The sequence below is a fragment of the Ylistrum balloti genome, unplaced genomic scaffold, assembly GCF_031769215.1.
Source record: "Ylistrum balloti isolate Yb309-2 unplaced genomic scaffold, AGI_CSIRO_Ybal_v1 Utg369784, whole genome shotgun sequence".
Lineage (NCBI taxonomy): Eukaryota > Metazoa > Mollusca > Bivalvia > Pectinida > Pectinidae > Ylistrum > Ylistrum balloti.
Genome location: NW_026781971.1, coordinates 213,119 through 227,177, shown reverse-complemented (window position 1 = coordinate 227,177; position 14,059 = coordinate 213,119). Strand labels below are relative to the sequence as shown.

Sequence of the window (14,059 nt, the reverse complement as noted above, 5' to 3'; positions counted from 1 at the left end):
CCCTAATATGACACTAGTTTATATAAAGGAATGACTGGTTTTATAGGCCTCTGTCCGTATAATTATAGTACAACACATCCCAAGTATATCCTTTGGAAGAACCCAGGGTTACAGGACACCCTGCACGTTACACATGCTGCGTTTTAAATATAGCACAGTTCAAAATGTCGTCGTCCCTCTGAAATAATCAAAGATTGAAAAATTGATATTTATTGATTTTGGGGATTGGTGCATTTCTCCATCTAGTTTTTTATTTAAATTGTGACAAATTTTGTTCTCTCTGTCGCCTACTTAGTTTCAGCTACAATTTGAAATTTAGAAACTTAGCATCATTGACGAGTGTTACAAGGACGAATCGGCTGTATGATGCAGTTTAATTCATTATTTGGATCTGCTGTATTTAATCTAAATTTGTATTGAAAGATACAATACACTTGTGTGTCTTTGGTACAACCTTCTGTATACTGAAATACATGGGTATGCATGCAGTATGTCAGTTTTGGGCAGAATTTGACTATATATATACACAAACATATTTTAGTACTTCGGCATCACATAAATTTCCTTCTCACATTACATCCATGTAAATTCAGGAACATATGATTTATTTTGGTGTGGCCCGATTGGTGTGCAAAACAAAGTTTACCACCAAAATTAATATGTGTTCTTTTATACTAGGTCCATTCCATTGACACAAAAACGTGGTTGTGTGCGCTATCTACTTACATTACAAAAATGAAACAACTAATAAAATGATTTGGGATAAGAAAATACTGAAATTCATTTTCTAGAAAAGACAGCTTTCTTTCCAAAGAAAGGAGAAAGCCAGTACAGCTACCATCGTTTTCTGACCAATAGTACGCGTTCAGCCCAAGCCGGGTGTCATCAGTCTCCTACTCAACCTGTTAACTGTCATTAACCGTTAATTATACAATCAGCCAAGCCTTTCATGCTTGTTAGGTCACCTGGGTAAATTTGTTTACTTAAGGTAATTACATGTGTTAGGTTCACGCTCATTGTGGTTTCCTAATTATCAATGGATCAGACCACATCAAATGTTTCGTCGCAGTGACCAGTCAATTAATTTTTCTGTAGATTTTTTTTTTAATCTGATCTCCAAAAAGTACCTGCGCACTCTACGCGAATATTTACGGTATGTACATGCTTGGGAAGAGGAGTTGTGCAGATTGTCAGATTTCTAGTTGATATCATCATTGTTGACTTTGGTGTCAAGAACTTCAGACTGTTGACATATAGGAGACCTTCTCTTGGCTAACTCAGTTTTGTTTTCAGAAGAGTCTCAATTAATCAAGCCACAGATAAGAAATTGAGTGCATTGGTTGAAAAACTAACGGATGATGCTCGGCTATTGGAGTAAAATATAATGGGATGGTTCATCCCTATTTCATTTATCAATTTCATCACCACATAAAACTGCTTATTGGTATTTCAAACCTGAAACGCCAGTGAAAACTTTTGTTGGAATCAGAAATTTGAGATATTTGGATTCTTTCTAAATACTTTTTGACCACAAAACAAATGATTAAAATCAAACAAGCACATACCAATTTTGTCCATATTCTGGGTTTAGCTTACCAATCTGGGGTACACCAAAAACAAACAACATTCCTGAGTTTACTAGAATTGTCCAAGACAAAAAACCTGCATGTGTATACCATACTGATGAAGAAGCACAATCATGTGTTTGATGTGTACAACATGTTGTTTGTACTACTGACTAGTACAGCCCAAATGGATAACGAATTATTGAAGATTTTCTCGTAAAAAGGGCGTTTCCCTTCAAAAGCTAGGATTACAAGCAATTTTGTAAAATTCTGTATTATTGGAAAGAACAGACACTATTACTCTGAAACGGAATGTTGTTACGACAAGATTATGTGAAATACTTGAGAAATGGGTAAGATTTACTCATCCCTCACCATCATACATGTATTTGTACAATGCATACTAAATACCTTGGCATACCTGATTACAGATCACAGGGATTTGAGATTATGTTTTGCTACATGTGAATTTGTTTCAACCTAACCTGCCTTTATTTGTTATTAGGGTGATGGGGTAGCATGGTAGGTGGGCAACAGGGTTGATATTCTATTAAACATCACCCCTCTAATATTCTGGTGAATATTTAATTGCTTTCTGCCCAAAATGTCTTCAACTTTCTAAAACACACCAGCAGGATAAGTCCAAATTCAACTGTAACTAGTTCTCAGGTCCATGTGTTATGTCTATGAAACCTTTGTTTCAGAGATTTGTTAAAGGTCATTTCTAATTTCAACCATATATATCGTCTTCTTTTTGTAGGAAGACTGTTCAGAATGATGATTACTAGCAAAGTAATTCAGTATTGGTATAACTACTTGGTATGGGATATTGAAATCCTGCCCTTAATATTGGTTTTGTTACATTGCTTTTTCAACCCAATTATATAACATTTAAAAGCATAAACAACAGACACAGAATATTAAAACAGAAACTGGGATTTAATCTCCAGGAACATCAAAAACAAATATATCTCAATCGACTTATAATACTTTAAAATATATCGGACAAATGAATAAACATCAAATACTTCAATAACACTTCAAAATTCAGCACTGACTGAGGACATTATTCAACATAGGTGTCATTCAAAAATTTGTGAAAAATATAACTTCAGACATTTCTGATGAACACAAGATGACAAACATTATACATACTGATACATACTGTGGTACAATGTAGTACATTTGACACATGACATCCATGAATTTGAAATACAGACAATGTATACCTGGTAATTGAATTGCTGTTTGTGCATACCTTATATACACATGGTCTTCAATGTGTTTGTAATTAATAAACTGTTTTGTGAAAAAAAAAATTCATGTCAGTTCACATAGAACAATCATTTGCTAATTCAAGTACCAGGTGTAATGTAAAATATGTCTTGTGGGATATTATATATTTTTGTTGCCTTCATGAGTACTCTTAATCCACAAATTTCTTTTAACACAAATCAACTAGAATGAGAATTTTACAAGAACTTTAATATCTCTTAAAAATCAACGCATGTAAAAAAATAATTTTTTTGAAAAAAAAAGACCCAATGAATTTTGAGCCTCTCAAAATATCTACAAATTTCGTACAATTGTACACTCTAAAATTGTTAAATTCAAATTCTGTTTCGAAGTTTCATAACGAAAATGAAGTAAATAAGAAATAAATGATTTCAGTAAAAGTTGATTGAAATGGATTGAATATCTCACAATTAACACCTGTTTTTTTATTTATAAAACATAGATAGCATGTATAGTTCATGTTATGTGGTAAACATTATCACAGGGACTAAATCTAAATTTTCAACACCACACTCCATATATATTGTATAAATACAGATACAACAGATATAGACTGCAGTGTTGGGAATCAGTGTCAAGTTCCTGTGTGTAGTATGATAAAGCATACTGTATATACGTTTTCAAAAATATGATAAAAATACATTATATTTGTGGTATGATCAGAACTTGAAACTCTAACAAACTATCCCAAAATATGACAATAATATATATATATATGTTAATATCCCCCAGTCCCCTTGCCAACTTTCCTCTTTCTCGTCCGTGTGTTTTTGTTTTGGTAGAAGAGGGAGGGAGAAGTGTAGGCAATGTCATATGTCAACTTACTCAGTAGCTGTTTTCTTATCTTATCCATGAAGTAATTTTTAATGATTTGTGTGTCTTTGGTTCCTATTAAACATGGGTGTCCGATTCAACTTCAACAGTTATTTTTGTGTTTTCTAATCATGATCAATAACTTGTTCAATTGTATGTGTTCCTATGTTTCAGATACCAACACACTGGTACAATTTTTGGTATATACCTTTTGCAGTGCAGAGCTGCTCATAAAACACCTGTATTTACTGAACTCATTGTCTCTAGAAAATCAATTTAATACTGTCATATCGATGACTGAAATACTCCACAATAGACCTTGTCTGCATAATTTACAGCCTCCATCCAAAACCTCTGAAGCATTTCATGTCAGGATCTACATAATTAATCTATAGTTTCATAGTATAGCCAGTCAAGTGCCAATACAATGTATTTTGATTCCTAGTGTCCAGTTATTGACTTTTTGAGGTGTAAACAATACTATTTACAATTACTTGTGTACATATACACAATATAGATATATTTGGAACAATCAATTGTAAATGGTTTAAACAAAAGAAATAGATTTTTGCTAATGGTAAATGAACAACATGTCACTTTGAATGATCAATATAGAACTGAAGATGAGAAATACCTACATTAAACATTGTAACTGTACTTGTATATATATAACTGCTGAAGATAAGTTGGAAAAAATAATTAAATACTGAATTTTTTCTTAACTTGCCTGTTAACTGACTTGGAGCAATATGAAAGAATCATTTCTGTTAAATAATATATTTCTTATGCAAATTACACATTTTCAGAGTCCATTATTGAGGATGGGATTAAGACCTCTTTAGCTATAAGTCTAATTTTGAAAATAAGATTATATCAATAAAACTTCAAAAATTGTTCTCTGTATCAAATATCTAACTTATCCATTAGAAATTACAGCTATAAATAAATATGTCGCTTTTAAGGATTTTTTGTTTGTTTTTGTTTTGAAAGTAAAGACACAGACACTTTTGATTTGTTTCAATGAAGCAGTGATTGCCTGCAGCAGTTAGCATAGGATTAATATAGCAGAAATAGAAATATCAAAGTTGAGTGTATTTTTAAGATTTTACAGCAACACCTTGAGATGGGCAGAATTACAAGGAAAAAAACAACAAAAAATAAACAAAAAAAAAAACAAAAAAATAAAACAATAGCTTTGTGATATTTTTCTTATCTCAATATCAAAAGATTAACTTGAAGTATGTTTTATACTATTGTGTCATAACAAACTACGAAATGTTGAAAGCACACTTTGCTTTTGTATTTCGGATCAATAACAAAGACAATGATTCAAGTTAATTCTTATAATTCAATCACAGCTTGCAATACTTTTGACATTTATAATGGTAATTTTTCTTTGATAATTTCTTGTGTCATTACTTTGGGCAGTCTAATGTGACGTTACAACATGATGCCAATTCTTGTTGTTGTCTTTTATGTTATGGAGGTAATAAAACAAACAAACAAAAAAAGGCTAATGAAAATGCTTGTTTCAAACCAAATTAAATTACAGAGCAAATGATAGAGAATCAAGTATCATTCGTTACCAGATAACAATGTCTGTTCAATAATAATAGTAAATAAATTTCAGTACACCATACTTATACTGAGGCTAATGATAAACTTCTGTCACTCTGTCCTGTTGTGTGTATGATATGTTTACATGTATACACTGATTGGCTATGGAACAAGGCATACAACATATAAGTGCATAGCAACCAGTTTGATTACAAAAAAAGTCAATTAAGGCTGTAGAGAAAATAGAATAAGTGGTAGAAACCCCTGTAAACAATTCATAATATGTGAGGTACAATTGTATATTAAATAAAATATCAAAAAGAGGAATAAAAAAGGGATTTCTAATGAAGACACAACTGAATAAGAAAATTAAAATTGTTGTAAATTGTGAGATTTAATCATTGCAAACAAATTGCTGGTACAACAATCTTGAAAAATAAATTAATAACACTAATATCCATTTTTCTTTAATCATACCTTTAAAATGGTTCACGTTTATGTTCAATTTGAAATAACAAAATTTAATATACATTAGTCTGCTCGTCAATCAGCTGAATAATGATTAGAATGATTTTCTATGTATACATGTATTGCCTAAAATTAGAATAAACGAATCAAGTGTATGAAAAGGTTTTAAGAATTGGCACACAGTACATAGTGTTAAAAGTATATTATATATAAATAGCTGATTTTATTTCATTTTCAATTTCTGAAATTAAGATAGAACATAATTTATTGATACTTAAAGTAAAAGATGGGACCGTCATATATTATGCTCCAGCTATCTTATTCATTCAACACCTTTCAATCTATCAGACATGTTGATTAACAAGACATGGTATAGCCCATCAATCAGTAGTCAAGCTATAGATGGTATGACATTCTTGCTAAGAGTCATGACGATCGAAAACTTGTAACCAACCAACCATATCATTGCTAAATATGAAAATCTATCCGTCTTTTTGAAAAATGTTTCTAAAAGAAGTGTTACTTGTACATATTTATCAAATCTTTAAAACCAATTAACAGCCTGTACAAAAATCAAAGCATTCTTTAACAATTTCAAATACAAGATGTACTAAATGAATGCTAGATACTGAAAAATTTGCAAACTTTTATTGTCGAAAAATTTGCAATACAGAAAAGTAAGCTGCTACCAATGGATTAAGAAGCTTTTTCAAATCTAATTCTAAGGCAATCTAAGGCACCCACATTTTGTAAAAATAATTTTATAAGCAAGAAATATTTCAAAATAAAGCTGTGCCAAAATCTGAATAAGTATCATGCAGTCCTTGAGCTTAGTATCACAGTTAATACTAACCACATCTATAGTGCAGTACTATCTTAATCAAGTAATAACCCCACGTCTGGTAATAAGCCCACTATAAATTTGCTGCTCACTAGCATTATCAACCAATTTCAATGTCCAGTAGAAAAAAAAAGAAACTCTGCATTTGAATTAAAAGCCATGTGTTGGTTCCCTGAACTTATTGACAGATAAATAGGGTAATTTTCCGAGGGGACAGCACATTGCCTTTGACTCAAAGTAAAGAGGTTGGCATTCTTGATACTTCAGGTGTTACATTCACTATTGCGCTCTGCACCCCTGGAACATTTCTTGCCAATATTGGAGGTTCTATATGTGACACCCTGTGGATAAGATGAGAAGGCTAGTTTGATCCTTTGATGAACATAAAGGCATACCGATGTACTTACTGGCTTTGAAATGTGTTGTAGCTCCTTTATAGTCTTCAAAGGAGCATCTCTGTCTGTGATTGGTTAGTTTTTTTTCTCCTGCAACTAACTAGACCAATCAAATTACTTAACTTCAATTTAGCCAGGAAATGTTCAAGGGTACAGAGAGATAAAGTGATTGTAACTCCTGAGTATCGAGGAGGTGAGGTTCGAAATGACAAAGCTTATGGAATGTCTACTGAAATAGATGCAAATCGGCTTGAATTGTTTTACACTTTTTATAAAAATACATCATAATTGTGTTAAAAAAACTTTTGAGAATATCACAACGCATGATTTTGTATCACTATTAATATCAGAAGGAACCAAATCTGTGGATGTATATCAAAGTCTTGATTGCATATATCATTGCTCACATACCTTTGTAATAGTTTGATACTGAATGGTGCATTAGAAAAAAAAACCTGTTCTTTCATTCATTTACATGTATATTTACAAAAGAGTTTGTGCTATTATTTCTGTAAAGCTTTCACGGTAAAACAAGTTCTTTTTAACATTTCTGATTCATAAATTGTTCAATGTGCCATCTTTTAATCAGATTGATAAATAACCCATGATAAAAAAATGTCTTTTATTTTATTATTTTAACCAGAAGTTAAGGGTGTTTTGTGGTATGAAATGCTATGCTTGATTTAAGGGCTTTAAAGTGATTATGAGCGAAGTCTGAAGTAACTATGAAAACAATTAAATAAATCTCTTGGAAAATTTGAAATTAATGATAAACTAACAATTTTGACTAAGGGAAAAACATATCATTTTCCTTGCTTTCAAAAACAACACATAAATACCAGTATATAGGTGTCAATATATACATACATTATATATATTCTCAATTCCTTCAACAAGAGATACTGATATTACAGTTGCATGTAATTTCTGTTTCCATATTTTTGTGTATTTTTTCATAAGATAGATCTGAAAGAATACTATAATTTGGATACATGGAAATATTTCCAAAACCTACATATTTCACATATGTTGATATGTATATATTTTTTTAAAAATTATTGCAGTATCATAATACCATTTCATTGAGCAGTGCCATACATGTAACAGGAAATGAAATGTAAATGTGGTATCAATTTCTTGTTTTACATATGTGTACATAATGTTTCTACTGAATAATTAACATTATTTAGATTAGGTTACAAGACTAGATTTATTACCAAGAGATTCATATTACTGGGACACAGGAAATAGTATATACCATACTAAAACTAAGTATTATATATATACAATACTGTATATGTTTACAGAAACATTAAACTGATGCTTTAAGTAACATTATTCATTGGAAAAGATTTCACCGCCAAATGTGTGGAGGAATGAGACTTTGGTAGAGAAAAATCCAATTTGAAATTTGAAAAAGAAAAAAAAAATTTCAGCAACTATTACTTATTGGCTTGGTATGTGGTAAGGGGTCACGACTGAAAATTGTGCTGTAACAAATTTATTTCAAAGCTATATATCCCATAGCACACCTATACTAACCTCTTTCCAAGAAAAAAGATTGGGTTGTGTCCATTAGACCAATGTGGTATGTTCACATGTATGAACATTCAAATTATCCCCTCAGTTTTCATCATTTACAACTTGTATGTTAAAATTATGGATTTTTGTCACTATTTAAGAGTGGTATACACGTTTTTTTAATGGCAAATATAAGATCATACAATAAATATGAAAAAGTATAGAAAAATAAAATTTAATCTAATTTTCAAAAAGATACAATAAAAATTATAAACAGAACACCATAACAAAGTCAGAAAACAAACATATTTGATAAACTATGAGCAAGAAAACTTGTACTGACCATTCATTCATTAAATGACAATACATTTATTGTTTGTAGACAATATAAATCAATATGATTCATGATTAAAGTCACCTTATCATTACATGTTGTGAAACAATTTTGAGTTGGCATTGGCTCCTTTAAGAAACAAAATGATAAAGTAAACAAGTAATTTTTGGGACTCGAATATTTCAGTCTGGATTCATGCTTTTCCTGTGGGACTTACTCAAACTTCCAGAAACACTTTGTTATGATACTAATCAAAATTTTGGAAATGGTGCTATAGACTAGTCAGAAAAAAAAATAAAAAAAATAAAAGAAATTACTTTTAAACCAAGTTTAATATGTGATACTGTAAACATGGTTGTTATCTTAAAGAGATTTCATCTTGTTTTGTTTGCTGATGAAAATAAGTCTGGTTGCATGTTCCTTTCAATTAGCTGTATCAGTTTCCTAAAGACAAAATCAAAATTATTTTTCAGATTATTTCACAACAGATTATAGAGAAGAATCTAGTTCTTTTACCATAAAATGTAAGCACTGTGTATAGGCTCCATCTCCAGGTACATGTATCAAATATTGGAATGTTTGAAATTTGCAATTCTGAATTTTCAAAGATGGTGGATATATTGCATGTTTGATAATTGTATGATAATAAACATTTAATCACTTTAAACAAAGGCACCCAAATTTTTTTCACAAATAAATCAAAATCTGTTATTTACATAGACACTTACAACAAACTGACTTGAATCACAGTAAGATCTGATACTATAACCAGCGATGACCAGTTGGGGGGACTTCAAGTCTCTTTCCAGAGATCTCTGGCAGTATTCCTACAATTGGTCCTTTTTTATCTTGTGCTTTGACATCTTTTTGAGTGATTGAGCCATGCCCTCTTGGATGGCCATTCTTTCCCACTTTGTCTGGAATGTTATCATTATTTGACGATATATTCTCACAGGCACCTATAGTAGCAGGTGAAGTAAACCCTTTCCCTGATGCTCTTCTCTTGATTTTCGTTGCAGACAATGTTTGAAATAACGACTGTTTTGTTGTTTCGATGGCTACTTTATATGAATGTAAAGTCTTATCTAATTCACCACTACCAATGTTGTCTTGATTTTGAAAATTTGGAAAATTCATTACAGTTCCATCTCCATTCACAGAAGCACTATTAGTGTACTTGAGCTGAGTAACTGTTGTTTTGTCCCCATCTCCACTTGTATTTTGCATGACAGGTTTCTCAATTGGTTTGAGATCTCGGTTACCTACAGGTTTGATAACAAATGATTCCTTTGACATGACTTCTTTAGAAGGTGGTGGTTGTCGCGGTGTTGTGTCTTTTTCACGTTGTTTTTGTGCTAAGTCTTTCACACTATAATTCTTTGATTTTGAATTGTTTTTTGTAGCTGAAGGTTCATCATGATTTTTTCGTACAATTCTGGAATCCCGCTTCAACTCCTCCTCTAAAGCAGTTATTCTGTGTGTGAAATTTTCAATGTAGAGGTCACTAGTTGACTTCTGTAGATAGCTACTGACTGGGGCACTCTTGATTGGAGATTCAGATGGCTTCTGTTGTGGTTCAGCTAACTGACTCGATGAGCTGCTTTGTGAATGTGTGCTTCTGATACGCCGATTTGATCTGCGGGATTCACTTCTTGCTGTTGGATTTTCACTTGTAGTATTAGCAGTGTCAACAGATTCATGCATGGATACACTTGGACTTTGTCTCTGACGATAATGTTGATAATTTGAAAATTCTCTTCTGAGTTGGCGTTTCAACTCCTTTTGAAATCTTTTGTTCTGCCAGCTCATTGAAACCTTTTCTGGTTGTTTCTTTGTGACTGTGAACCATTCTCTTCTCTCATCTAATGTTAGGAATTTAATTGTCCGATAAAAACCATTGTTAGGGACATAACGAAAAGTTCCTTGTTCAACATTTGCTTTCCATGGAGGAATTGGAAAATTTTCGAAATCATCTCCGACACAACGCACACCTGCTTTAGAGTTTTCCCCAAGCATGTCTGCAAAGTGATCACTATTTGCACTACGTTGCCATTCTGGCAATTTATCAGATTTTCTTTTCCGGATCACATTTGATACATGATGTGGTACATACTGTGGTGATGGCACAATGTTCTGCCATCCAGTAACACCTTCAGTCCAATCACATTTGAGCTTTGTTTTAAATGTACTTCTGTCAGTATACTTACTTCCATCGCTATAATCTATAAGACAGCTTGTGACATCTCGCTCATTCTCCATGTGGTTTTCATAAGACATTGTTAGCATTCCAATGGCTAACCTAGTCAAGAATTAAGATCCTGGTTATTCCACATATGATAATTATAAATGTATTCCACAAGCATTAGAATCACGGAGTCAAGGTGAAAGTGAACATGAAGTGATACATTTCTTCGAATAAGTTATATGATATCATCCTTGTCAGTGTTATCAAAATATCATTTTACAATTGAATTATCAACATAACTACTGCCAGTGAGATTAAAATTGTGTTTGCTGCTCAGCTGTCAAAACCTTTATCGGGCAGTTTGCCAATTCGAAAACAAGCAAGCAATTACCGAAGACACACTCCATCTGAGACATTCATAAAGATTAAATACTGTTCGATTACTTGTCCGTAAATAAACATTTTTCATTATTTTTTTAAAATACACTTTTTTACACCGACCTCTCTCCAAGGGTAACCTAGTTCAACAATAACACGGTACCCGGTCGCTTAAATAGTTTAAAATAAAAATCGGAACTTACCAGTTCAATTCTAGGCATGAATACCTAAGATTCTTCTAAATATCTTTTCGAGATGATAATATTAATTATATTTTATGAAATCAATTTCGCCTTTTTGCGTTTAAGTTCCAAGCGATATGATGTTTTCTTGCATAATGATAGAAGCGACTTTACGGAAATGCGCAAATTATGTGCGCATGAAAATTTTACCGCCGAGCACAGAAAAGATCACATCGAAAGAAATATGCTTGGAAGAAAAATAGCCAAATCTGTCAACAAAAACTCTGTTTTCCTTGCTCATGAGCTATGGCAATATTCCGGAAATTCATACAGACGAATAAGCCAGGTGAGTAAGACCTCTGAATACGAAAAATAGCTCACCAAAATGGGATGGTTACTTGACATTGTTGTATCCATTTTCAATTTGTCATAGGACCTAGCTATATTTACCATGCGCCCTGCATAGAATTTCTTTACTGTTGAATTTGTGAGCATGATTTTGGTTTGTTATCACATTTCTGTTTTATAGATATGTTGAAATCGCTTTTTTGGATGAAATTTAATTTAGAATTAGAAAATGCGTTGTCATTGAAACAAATTTTCTTATGTTTACTTTTGTGTTTAATGACATATTGATAGGGAGGTCAGCTCAAAAAATGAACCACCTAGAAAACATTTTAAAACATGTTTTTTGGACAAAACTCAAAGAAAGAGGAATTTTGGTGCAAAAATTTTGGAAATCGGTTGAGCGGTTCAAAAGTTACATCAATTTTTGTACCTCGAAAAGCGACCCTTTTTCTGTTTTTAGCAAATAGTCTCTAAAAGAGGCATGTTTGAGGCCTTATATCTGAAAATGTGGTTATGATATGTATTGTCTGATTGTTGTAGGGTGCCAAGTTCCCCTTAAGCTTCAAAAAGAAACATTTACTTAGTTTAGGTGGGGACAGATAAAAAAAAAATTGGCAGCTGAACATGAGGAATTATTCGTTTGGACTTAGTTTTTTTGAGAAATGTGTCGGCACCCCTCTTTGCTAGACTACCACTTTTGAAGAACTTTATCTTAAAAAGTAATCACCCAATTTATCCAAATCTCCTTATTTTTACAGATCACAATGCATTTTCTTGAAAAAAAATTCCAGTTAGGGTTTAAGATCATTATTTTTTTTAATATTTTGATATCAAATACCCTGCGCAGCCCCTTTTTGAGACGAAATCGAAAATTTCAGAAAAAATGACTTTTTTGATGCAGAAAGCTCAAAAAAAATCTGGAATTTTTTTTATATGGTGTTTCTTGTTGATCTTTGTATGTTTTATCAGAAAATATGTAATATTTCCCCTAAAAAATTTTTTTGAAAGCAACAGCTCCAAAATACAGCTGCCAAAGAGGTATATTTTTAGCCCCGAAAAGACGAAAAATAACATTTTTTCAGGACAAAAAGATCTTCAACTACTCCCAGGTGGTAATAAAATGACAATTTATATAAGAATGCTTATTTCTACATACAAATGATCAAGTTTTAACTCAAAACAACAATTTTTTGCAACATTTAAGGTTGTTTTTCTACGTTTTGAAAATTTTGGATAAAACCTGAAATTTGTGTTTAATCATGAAATGCGAGAAGAATATAAACTATTGTATGGTGTATAAGGTATCATTTTAAAGATAGAAATATGTAGAATGCAACTAGCACATATTTGTACCTCTATCTATTAACAGCACCAAGTATTTCTATAAAAACCTAGCCCTACCCCAAAATCAAACATTCTCAGAAGGTGAACCCCCCCCCCAATTTTTTTTTACTCCTACAAACAGTATCATTTGAGAAAAAATGTTCCTGTTCATATTAGTTCACCTTTTATAAGCCTTAAGAGTTGAAACACGGTTATTCTTGTCTTTATAAGTTTATCCTTAAGATTAAGATAAAAGCACAAAAAATAGGTAAATCTGTCATTATCTAGCATAAGTTATTTTTAACATCAATGTTAAAATTTAACGGTCATAAAAATTGTTATCTAATTAATTCATTGATAGTATTGAAAAAAAAGTAAAAACAATCATCACATACTTATCAAACTGCAAATAAAAAAGTGTATTGGATTGTAAATAAAACTTATCACACTTACCAAAAATAAAATGAAAATCAGTATATCAGAGCGTGTAAAAAAACTAAAAAGAAAATAAATCAAAATAATTTTTTTTTTTAGAAAAAGATTTATTTAGATTAAAAATTAAATAAATCACAATTATTATTCTTCCTCTGAAAAATTTGACAACTTAAAAAGAAACCAAAATAAGGTAAAATAAAACTTAAATAAATAAAAGAGATTTTAAAAAGTGTCATAAATTAGCAAAACAATTAAAAATATAAAGAATTTCAACAAAATAAATAAAACAACTTTCTATCACTTCAACAATACCCCCTTGCATTGATAAAGAAGGGCAGTTCTTACATTCAGAAGGAATTTAACAACCAAGATATAGACCAAAATCAACTTTCTGAGTTAAGAAGAATGGGCTAGTTGA

General features: G+C 31.5%; 2 protein-coding genes across 2 annotated transcripts in view; one reads left to right on the top strand and one right to left on the bottom strand.

Moving 5' to 3' along the window:
• Window positions 1-9,552: 9,552 nt before the first annotated feature.
• Window positions 9,553-11,067, bottom strand: LOC132544222 (uncharacterized). The gene has a single exon (XM_060207794.1). The coding sequence runs from the start codon at window positions 11,065-11,067 to the stop codon at window positions 9,553-9,555; it is 1,515 nt and encodes a 504-aa protein (XP_060063777.1).
• Window positions 11,068-11,779: 712 nt separating this feature from the next.
• LOC132544230 (short transient receptor potential channel 4-associated protein-like) overlaps window positions 11,780-14,059 on the top strand; it is a 31,721-nt gene continuing 29,441 nt past the window's right edge. The window contains exon 1 of the mRNA XM_060207803.1: window positions 11,780-11,881. Within this exon, the coding sequence (XP_060063786.1) occupies window positions 11,780-11,881 (102 nt within the window). The remainder of the gene's footprint in view (window positions 11,882-14,059) is intronic.

Excerpts from the sequence above, each read along its gene's own strand:
- LOC132544222 (XM_060207794.1), bottom strand. The coding sequence starts at position 11,067 with ATGTCTTATGAAAACCACATGGAGAATGAGCGAGATGTCACAAGCTGT.